The 11,109-nt window shown below is 41.1% G+C and overlaps 1 protein-coding gene across 1 annotated transcript in view; it reads right to left on the reverse strand.

The window, feature by feature from the left end:
- Positions 1-5,387: 5,387 nt before the first annotated feature.
- Positions 5,388-11,109, reverse strand: part of rps24 (ribosomal protein S24) — a 202,789-nt gene continuing 197,067 nt past the window's right edge. Inside the window, exon 5 of the mRNA XM_067972522.1 lies at positions 5,388-5,400. Within this exon, the coding sequence (XP_067828623.1) occupies positions 5,398-5,400 (3 nt within the window). The 3' untranslated portion in view covers positions 5,388-5,397. The remainder of the gene's footprint in view (positions 5,401-11,109) is intronic.

Consider the following 11,109-nt stretch of genomic DNA (forward strand, 5'->3'; position numbering starts at 1 on the left):
GCTGGGTAAATAGACTTTGTTTACTGTAAAATAGACTGTTTGCTTTAAGTCCTGTCGTAAGTCTCATCCCGCCTCCAACTCATTGGCTGACACAGTGGTGTCATTGCTCACTTTGATTTTTTTTCCTTGCACCAATGCTCCTAAGTCAAGGTCGGTGACTGGAGATGCTGTTGTCAAAAAGGGACGGAATCTGGCTACCCATTTTTAGTTTAAACTTGAAGCCCGATAGAAGCATGTGACATACAAGGAAAATGGTTGCCAATGTTGTCAGGAGTTCCCGAGGTCAGATCATTTTTATTAGAATGTCGATGTTGGAAGCACTGCCAATGGCACTCTAACAATGTAAAACCACTTTGAAACTGCTAATCTGCAACCAATGCCAGCCAGAACACTCCCACTATTCCCTTGACCTGGCATCTTGTTCAGAGCTCATCCACCACAAGTCTTTAATTAGAAGCCTGAGTACGTTACCACTCATTCATTAAGCACCATTGAAGACTGGGATGAATTTCTGCCAGGCCAGGTCAGTTGTTTCCTCAGGAGAACTCCAATCCCAGAATAAACAGCTACACAGAGATGGGGATTTCCTTCTCATGTTCAGGACAGGTTGGTCCTTCAGATGAGACGTTAAACCGAGGCCCCATCTGCCGTCTCAGGTGGACGTAAAAGATCCCATGGCACTATTTCGAAGAAGAGCAGGGGAGTTCTCCCTGGTGACCTGGACAATATTTATCCCTCAACCAACATCGCTGAAACAGATTTTCTGGTCATTATCACTTTGCTGTTTGTGGGAGCTTGCTGTTGCAAATTGGCTGCCAAGTTTCCTACATTACTACTGTGAGTACACTTTAAAAGTACTTCATTGGCTGTAAAGCACTTTGGGATGTCCTTAAGTCGTGAAAGGTGCTATATAAATGCAAGTTCTTTCTTTATATGATCTATTCCATCATTTGCAGACCTCCTCAAGAGCACCCAGGACCATTTGATCAAATCACCTACCTCCTTATCATCTATTAGGGAGATTTTTACTTATCTTGTTAAAATAAAGAATAAAATTTGAAACCTTATATTTAAAAAAATGAACCTAAATACAAAAATGAATCCGGTTTTGAAGTTTATGTTCCTACCCGTCTTTTTAAATTTAATTCTTAGCTATTTTTGTTTATTTAAATTTCAGATTTAAAAGGAGAAAATGTTGAAATCTTATTCCTAATCTTGTCCGGGAATGGAATAACAAGGAAATGTCTGACAAGCAGAGTGTCTGTCTAGACCTGATCTGAGGAAACACTTTCTACTCCAGTAAGCTGCTTCAGAGCAGCCATGTTTAAAAATAAACACATGATAATGTGTGCTGATTGCCTGCTAAATAAAGAGGTGCAACAAGGAGGAGAGCAGAACACCAGCAGGAGGAATTTATTTTTTATGGCAGCTAATTTTGAGAAATTAGTTTCTAAAGATTCTTGTTTAAATCTGAGGGGGGTAGATTCTAAATATGCAAACTGCTGGCTGTATGATATCTGTGACCCCAGTAAGGACAACGAGGCAGTTCTGTGAGATTCTTTTTATAACGCAGAGACCTACATCGCCCGATTATAATGGTCACTCTTCTCTGCCCCAGTGGCTCAATGTCCTTTTGATTGTAGGGGTGCTCAAAATTGTGCATGGGATTCAAAATGTGACGTTATCAATGAGCTGTACAGGGTTAAATTAATTTGTTTACACTTGCAATCAAATGCTGTCAAGAGGCTTGTTGTGATTTGATTAGCTTTGCTGGCAAGAGCTTCACATTGACTATGGACACTTTCAGTAGATGATCAATAATCACCCCTTTTCCTTTATACCTTTCACTGATGGGCACTCATTCATGTACACGTTTCACGTGTCCTGTTACAATGTGTATAAATGTATAAGCATCTTTGTGTATCTTTAGGAAGAGCGAACATGTCCTGATGCTGCACTGGGCTGGTTGGAAAAATGATTATCATCATTAGTCTATGTTTACATGTACAGGTTGCACAATGTATCAGTGCATTTAAACACATAGAAAAGCATCCATATCAAGTTTCCTGGTGTGATTTTAACACTTTCTTTTTAAATTTCATTAATAACATTGTAATTACATATTAATATCTTAGTAATTGCAATATTAATTCATGCCAATGTTTTGCAATTACACAGTATTTCATTATAATCAAACATGTTATTAACAAAGTATTTTAAACCAAATAAATACATAGCAAAATCCACATTACTGCATTCTTATCGTACTGTAAATGAAGTGCAATAAAATGTATTAGAATAAATTATGTAATAAATATGCAAGGAAATTAGACCAATCCATTTGTTTGATGCATTGTAAGAACAACTCCAGTCACACAATTTTAATGGATGTGATTAAACATTATTAATAATGTGTTGGAGCATTTTAGACATTCACGTCTGTATGTATTAATGCATTTGATTTTCAAGGTTCGGCATTATCAATTGCACACTTCCCGCAACCACAGACTTTTCCTTTTTTTTCTCCTCTCCTCTCTTAATGCTGCCGCCTAATGCTGGAGTGTGGGTCCATGAATGGATGCTATCAACGACGTGGTACTCAGCCCAATGGGCTTTCTTGGTCTATTCATGAACGCCAGTGACTTTCCAGTACCTCACCCAAGTGGCTATTCTTCACTTGTGAGTTTGATAGAAAGTGTTGGCAGATTATTTGACTGGGGCTGGAGGTGGGAGGGAGGAGGCAGCACAGCCACACACTTCCCATCCTAATCTGATGACCACATGTGCATAGGATTCTGACAGGAAGAGGATTATCTGGCTGATATTCCCCTCTCTACTTTAGGGGTGCTATGGCCAACTATTGCCGTTCTACACGTTGCCCTGGCTGTCATCAGCTAACTCAGCACCGAGGAGTGTTTAAACTTGGGATAGTCCTAGTCTGTGTGAATCAGTGCTACACTGGGTGGTGCATTTACACTAACACCTTAAACAACTTCCACACTTGCTCCTGCCATCAACAATATGTTCCAGCTGCTCTAGTTCAATTAAACTATTTCTCTATCATGGCTGCCACTATATCTAATTACAATTCTTAGTAATGCTTACTGTTTCTCAATAAAATGGCTGAATATCTTAACGTGGTCATAACGGGTGAGCTCTACAAATGAATCTTTGTGTGGGATTGTATTTTGTGCACACTAAAACTTAGTCAGGATGTTGTGTGAACATAGGAGCAGGAGTAAGACATTCAGCCCCTCGAACCAGGCTCTGCCATTCAGTTAGATCACGGCTGATCTGCACCTCACATGTCTTTGCTCCATGTTCCTTGATACCCTAACCTAATAAAAAATCTACCTATCTCAGCTTTGAAAGTTCCAATTATCCCAGCACCCAAAGACCTTTTGTGGGGGAGGGTTCCAGATATCTGCTACCCTTTGTGTGAAAAAGTGCTTCCTGATTTTACTCCTGAATTGGCCCGCTTTAATTTTAAGATTCTATCCCATTATTCTTGATTCCCCCACCAGAGGAAATGGTTTCTCCATATCTACCCTGTCAAATCCTTCCAACATTTTAAACACCTTGATCAGATCACCCCTCAATCCTCTATACTCAAGGGAATACAAGCCAAGTTTATGCAACCTGTCCTCATAAGCCCATGTATCATTCTGGTGAATCTGTGTTGCACCCCCTCCAAGGCCAATATATCCTTCCTGAGGTGCAGTGCCCAAAAATGAATGCAGTATCTCCAGATAAGGTCTATCCAAAGCTTTATAGAACTGAAGCATAACTTCCTCCCCTTTTAAGTCAACCCCCTTGAGATAAAGACCAACATTCTATTAGCCTTTTTGATTGCTTTTTGTACCTGTCTACTAGTTTTTAATGATTTGTGCACTTGGAGTCTGAAATCTCTTTGCTCCTCTACAGTTCCTATTTTCTCACCATTTAGAAAATACACCAATTTATCTTTCTTGGGTCCAAAGTGGATGACCTCAATTGTCACAATTTCCCAAGTGGCAAAGGTATTAAACAACTCCCATATGCTGAATCAGTGCATTCATTTCATAATTTCAGGCCCATTTTTGGATTGCAATTAACTTTACTTGTTGGGAAAAGATTTTGATTGCAATGTTTCACAATACAGCATTTTTGTCAGGTTGTCCATGCTTCCTGCCCCTTCTGCTATTCTGCTGTAAGCATTTACATCTCCTCTGCACCCATCTTTTATTTCTCTCCTTGTCCCATTATCACCTCCTTTTGCCTTGCACCATCATCACTTTTTTCATTTAACCCCTCCTGCCCTCCACCCGATCATAGACCCCGCCCTTTTGTTCTTTCCCTGGCCCCTTTTCCCTGGCTCTGTATTTGCTTAAAAGCTGTTCGTCTCACCACATCTTCCAGTTCTGATGAAAGGTCATCAACCTGAAACGTTTGTTTCTCTCTCCACAGACGCTGCCTGACCTGTTGAGTGTTTTCCAGTATTTTCCATTTTTATTTCAGATGCCCCGCACCTGTAGTATTTTGCTTTTGTTTTCAAGGCTCTCTGACAATCTTTGGACCTTCCTAAGGCCTAGTAAGGGACCTGCACCTGCTCTCAGGTGGCATACTGAGCAGAGTTCCTGGGGTAGTCTGGGAATGCCTCCAGACATGCCCCAAGGCAGACTTAGGGCAGGTGAAAGACATGTCTGAGAGGCCAGAATTGGAGGAGCGCAGAGATCTCAGAGGGCTGTAGGGCTCCACAATGTTCGTATGTGTCACATTTTCACCTGATGTGTTCCTCCCCACCCTTCACCCAGACTTTGGGCTATAGGTTGCATGAGGCAGAAACCAAGTAGATTTGGATTCCTGCCCAACTTCTTGCCCCCTCCCCCCTGCAGGAGATCTGCTTGAATTGTGCCCCCCAGTCCGAGTTATTCACCTTCATTTAGTTCATTATCTCTGAAGAGATCTCTTACAAACTTCTTTTTCAAAGATCTCAGTAGAGATGTACACTCTTCCCCCCAACTCCAACAACCCAGCAGCTGTGTTGCAACAGAATAACCTCTGACTCATCATGATCAACACCACAGACGATTTTGTAGTGTGTATGTTCTAGTGCGGCAAGGACACGCTTCAGAGGTCACATGTCAAAGTGTCAAAAGTATTTAAAAACAAGGAGAAGGCTAGGCATTTCCTATTTTTTTTAAGACTGATAAGCTAGCTTCTCCTCAAAGGCAGGAGCTTGGAAATTTGTTCAACCTCAGTTTGAATCACTTCAAAATCTCCCTTGCAGCTAATCTGGCTGGCAGGCGGACACAGCCTCCTCTCAAATAATGGCCAACAGTCTCTATAGCTGGCCCTCAGGATCCATCCAAGGATGACTCTCCTTCCTAGTTTCACCCCCCCACCCCGCCCCCCATGTTAGGAGGCACCCAGAGCCTTTTGAAGTGGTTCAGATTGGAATTGAGTGGTATGGGACTTAAAACTGCAACCCCTCTGTAGCATTAAGCACCAATGCTTACATAGCAACAGGAGTTGGCCATTCAGCTCTTTGAGCATGTTCCATCATTCAATTAGATCATGGCTGATCTGTATCTTAACTCCATCTACCTGCCTTGGTTCATTAACTCTTAATACCTTTGCCTAACAAAAATCCATCAATCTCAGTTTTGAAATTTTCAATTGACCCCCCAGCCTCAACAGCTTTTTGAGGGAGGGAGTTCCAGATTTCCACTACTCTCTATGTGAAGAAATGCTTTCTGACATCACCACTGAACAAGCTCTCTCGAATTTTAAAGTTATGCCTCCCTTGTTGTGAATGTTCCCAGCAGAGGAAATAGTTTTTCTCTATCTATGCTATCAAATCCTTTAATCATCTTAAATATCTCAATTAGATCATCCCTTAATCTTCTATACGCATGGGAATACAAGCCTAGTCTATACAAGCTGTCACCATAGTTTAACCTTTTTAGCCCTGGTATCATTCTGGTGAATCTGCACTGTATGACATTGTGTGCCCCAAACAATTATGAACACATAAAAGATACTGAAAATATTGCCAAGAGCACAATGGTGTTGTGTATTCCTACATTGAGAACACAGAAGTTCTGTCCCACCTCACCCATTGCCTTTGCTGTTTGTTCAGCACACAGATCCCTCTTGGAAAACTGGAATGTGCATCATTCAAAAATATTTGTAACAATTGAAAATATTAACAAATGGGAGCCGACCCACAATCACATACAAACTGAATTCACTTCATTTTAAAATGTTAATTCAATATTAATAAAAGAGAAAATAGCTGGATTGCTACAATATTAAAACATTCAACTGTAGGAAGATCAGTGAAATTACAAAATGGAATAGTCGACTCAGTATCCAATATACAAGTATTATACACTTAATGCAGCGTCCTATGGGATCTTAAGGAACCATAGCTTTTTCTTTGCTTTTTTCCCTTCCTTTTCTGAAGGTGCAGCATTTGCTGGAGTACAGATGCTGGAAATCCTTCATCTTCACGGAGAAACGTGGTTTCCTTAAGCAGACAGAATCCTCTGTGAACTGAAACCTGCACTTCTTATACACGCTGTGATGAGAACAGTACGTCACAGGACTAACAAGTAATATTATTATGGTATAAGGCACGGGAGACAATGATCTCCAGTCTACTCCAAAGGGCGGTAAATGGCACACTGTCACACCATTACATTCAGGTTAAAACTACCAGTCAAGTTTATTTACCAGTAAGATAATTGTACAGAGGCAGAAAAATAAGATATTGATGAAAAAATATTTTGAGAACAATAAAGATAAAATCCTCCACATCTTCTTTAGCACAGACCTCTTACACAGTTGAATAATCTACAAAAGGAATAAATTTTTGCAAAGCCTTTCCAACGTGACGTTTTGTATGTGGGTGAGGCAAGATTTCTGTTCCCCTCCCAGCATCCAGCTGTCCATTTAGACTCAACTGAAGCTGAACTAAAGATCATGAACACCTGAACACTGAACTAAAGATAAGTAACAATACAGTTTTATATGCCAAACCTGCCTTTCAGGTCATAGATATTAATATTAGATATTAATTATTTTCCCTTCAACTATATCGTCTGATAAGTCAGCCACTAACAAATTGTTTAGTACCCCCAGTTATCAAAATTTCAAAACATTAGCATCTGGCAGCAATAATAAGTTTGATGGACCTTGAAGTTGATCAAATATTTATTGTCATTCAGAGGCACAGTAATTCAATTCTCACCTAAAACAAAAGCCCCAATTTTAACTCAGGACACAGATTGGGCATGTGGGGGCCGAGATCAGAGGGGGTAAGTCGGGCCCTGCTTCTAACTGCCCACAGGCCCAGTTACCGCCGGGCTGGCAGGGTTAGAATTGGGGCTGAAGTTTCTGCTTCTGTTTCCTGGCCAGTTTACACATCAAACAATGTACATGTGCTTATGTAGACAGCTTGTGTGTCATTGAAATTCTGGATAAATCCGGCTGGTTTCATATTGGCTACCTTCCAGTCACTGAGGCAAAGGAACTCTTTAGCTGACTGCAGGCATCTGACGCCAATTCGCATATACTCTGTCGATCTAAAGTTGTATAAAAAGATGCAGAGCAGAATTTTCCCTATTTGATGCGAGATGAAAGCTTTGCTTCATTAGACTCCAATACCTCCTGGCTGTTTTCCCACACGTGAGCTGAAACAGCGAATTCAGCAGACAATTTGACTATACAGGCATCACAACTCAGTCCAATTCTGTCCTCATCTGTCATCCACACGCGCTCACTTTCCAGAAGGGATCAAGAGATAACAATCAGGAGTGGGAATCTTGGCTGATTTTTCTTCTCGCAGCCTAGAGGCACTGAAGACAATTTTACAACCCAACTGTTCCTTCCAACCGTGATAAACCTTGAGATGATCCTGCTTGATATAATTCAGTACCACACGAGATTGCAATTACCGACTAATCCTTCGAAAGAGCTCTCTTAAGGATTTTGTTTAGTTGAATTCCTTCTACCTAAGTTCAACTCTGAATTCAACTATTTATAAATCAAATATAGCCATGATATGCACTTTTAATGTTTCTAATGAAATAAACAGTACAACTGTATGAACACATTTGACCACAAAAGAGAACAGCAATCAAAGCAAATGTAATTAAAAACATGCATGCATTTTTATTGAGCTTTGATAGATTGGAAATAAAGCACATCCAAAAAGCACACATTAAATAATTGGCTCATAAAAGTAGTTTATCAGGGTGAGTGGTATCAGTGTTGCTGAATGGAACACTTACCCATTTCTTGCTGCCAGTGTGATCCTCAAGCATTCCCAAATGAGGTATTGCTTGGTTTAGATACTGAGTAAAACTCCCTCTCGACCTTGCACCAATTATAATATGAGTTTGCCCCAACCTCAGAAAAGTACTCCCTATTAAGCTAATAGAAATTTTCTAGTTCCTATGTCCACCATCAATGTAAGCTCTCTCGAATCTTCCAACCTTGTCATCGAATCGGTCAATGTCCTACTTCAGAGCCAGTGACCAACTAATGGAGGGAAGTGTGTGTGTGTGTGTGTGCATCTGCATGTTGATGTGTGTGTAAAGGCTGTAAAAGGGCTCTTGCTAATAAGACTCGAAAAAGTCTTTAAATGGCACTTAAGAGCACCAAAGACGCCAACTATAGCACCCTAGAAGTGTCCACTCATAACAGCATCACTTCCCTAGACAATACGTTCATTATCTGCCTTGAGATGCTCACTGTCCTCCACCTCAGACTAGTAATGATGAGTTTCTCACAATTACTCAGGAGTATAATGCCTGAACAAACTGTTATTGCACTTGTCTGCAACAATTTATGATGTATAGTAAATTAGTTGACTTCACTGTTCTCCTTTCTGCACAGCTCAAAGGCTTAATGTGAGCGTAAAAGATGCATGTTGCCTGCAAGCAAATTTTAAGGCTTCCTAATTTTATGTTGATATTTCTGACAGGCTTATGAGATGGTTACATTGAAATTGAAAAGCCGAGTTGTTTCTGAGTTATATCAATTCAGTGATTGCCAACATACCCATACAATTCATAGATTCTGACACATTGATTGGGATGTTTCTCTTCAGCAGAGCCCTCCAGAAAATTCCAGCAAGCGGGTTAACACTACACCAAGAAGCTTTTGTATTTCACTGAAAGCTGCCTTCTGGCTTCATATTGTAGTCAGTTATGTTTACATGGCATCTCTTCATATTGACACACACCCACAGAATACATGATGGACCTCAACACTTTGTCTGAAAACCAGCCTGTTTAAAAGCAATAGTTTCAGGAACATATTGCTAGAGCCATCTTTACTCCATCACTCTGGAAACCTTTCAAAAAGGTTCAAGATGTGTTTTTTTCACATTTAGGCAGCATTTTACATCAAGGAGGGTGTCCTATATCTGAACAGGTATCAGAATTCACTCTAACCCTGCAAACCACCAGCTCAGGAACATCCGTCCTGTGGGATTTTGGCTGTGAGTTTGAGGAGGGTGCACTGGATAATACCCAGAGTGAGCTGGAACAGGTACCAGGGCACAGAAGGAACAACAAACAACTGTCCAGATGGATCGCTCATGATCATTCTCTACTGATCGGGACATGGATACAGACCCAATTTCAAAATAAGGATGTCTTTTGGAGTATGAAAGATTGCTGCATTTATCAGATAGGGTAAGGCAGTGTAGTGATTATGTTACTAGACTAGTAATCCAGAGAACATGAGTTCAAATCCCACCATGTTCGTTTGAGAATTTGAATTCACTTTAAAAAAAAAGCTGGCATCAGTAAAAGTGACCCTGAAGTTGTCAGAGAAACCCAACTTATTCTTCTAAAGTCCTTTCGAGAAGGAAACCTGCCATCCTTACATGGTTTGGCCTATACACCAACCTGGCTGGCTCTGAAGTAGCCTAGCAAGTCAATCAGTTATATCAAACCAGTGCAAAGAATTTTAAGACACTACCACCGAGTCACAGTAAAAGAGGAGATTGTTCATAGTAAGTAACAGGAAACAGAAAGTAATGGTGAATGGTTGTTTTTCGGACTGGAGGGAGGTGTACAGTGGTGTTCTCCAGGGGTCGGTACTAGGACCACTGCTTTTCTAGATATATGTTAATGACTTGGACTTGGGTGTACAGGCCACAATTTCCAAATTTGCAGATGACACAAAACTTGGAAGTGTTGTGAACAGTGAGGAGGAGAGACTTCAAGAGGTCATCGGCTGGTGGAATGGGCGGACACTTGGCAGATGATATTTAACTCAGAGAAGTGCGAAGTGATACATTTTGGTAGGAAGAACGAGGAGAGTCAATATAAACTAAAGGTTACAATTCTAAAGGGAGTACAGGAACAGAGAGATCTGGGGGTCGTTGAAGGTGGCAGGGCAGGTTGAAAAAGAGGTTAAAAAAGCACACAGGATCCTGGGCTTTATAAATAGAGGCAAAGAGTAAAAAAGCAAAGAGGTTCTGATGAACCTTTATAAAACACTGGTTCGGCCACAACTGGAGTATTGTGTCCAATTCTGGGCACCGCACTTTAGGAAGGATGTGAAGGCCTTAGAGAGGGTGCAGAGAAGATTTACTAGAATGGTTCGAGAGATGAGGGATTTCAGTTACGTGGATAGACTGGAGAAGCTGGGGTTGTTCTCCTTAGAGCAGAGAAGGTTGAGAGGACATTTGATAAAGGTATACAAAATCATGAGGGGTCTAGACAGAGTAGATGGAGAGAAACTCTTCTCATTGGCAGAAGGGTCGAGAACCAGAGGACACAGATTTAAGGTCACTGGCAAAGGAACCAAAGGCGACAGGAGGAAAACCTTTTTTGTGCAGTGAGTGGTTAGGATCTGGAATGCACTGCCTGAGGGGGTGGTGAGGCAGATTCAATCCTGGCTTTCAAAAGGGAATTGGATAAGTACTTGAAGGGAAAAAATTTGCAGGACTATGGGGAAAAGGCGGGGGAGTGGGACTCGTCGGATTGCTCTTGCAGAGAGCTCAACGGGCCGAATGGCCTCCTTCTGTGCTGTAACCATTCTAGGATTCTACCTTGTCAGATTGGCAATAAGCGCTGGCCTTGCCAGCGATGTCCACATCCCGAGAAA

The sequence above is a fragment of the Heptranchias perlo genome, chromosome 36, assembly GCF_035084215.1.
Source record: "Heptranchias perlo isolate sHepPer1 chromosome 36, sHepPer1.hap1, whole genome shotgun sequence".
NCBI classification, from domain to species: Eukaryota; Metazoa; Chordata; class Chondrichthyes; order Hexanchiformes; family Hexanchidae; genus Heptranchias; species Heptranchias perlo.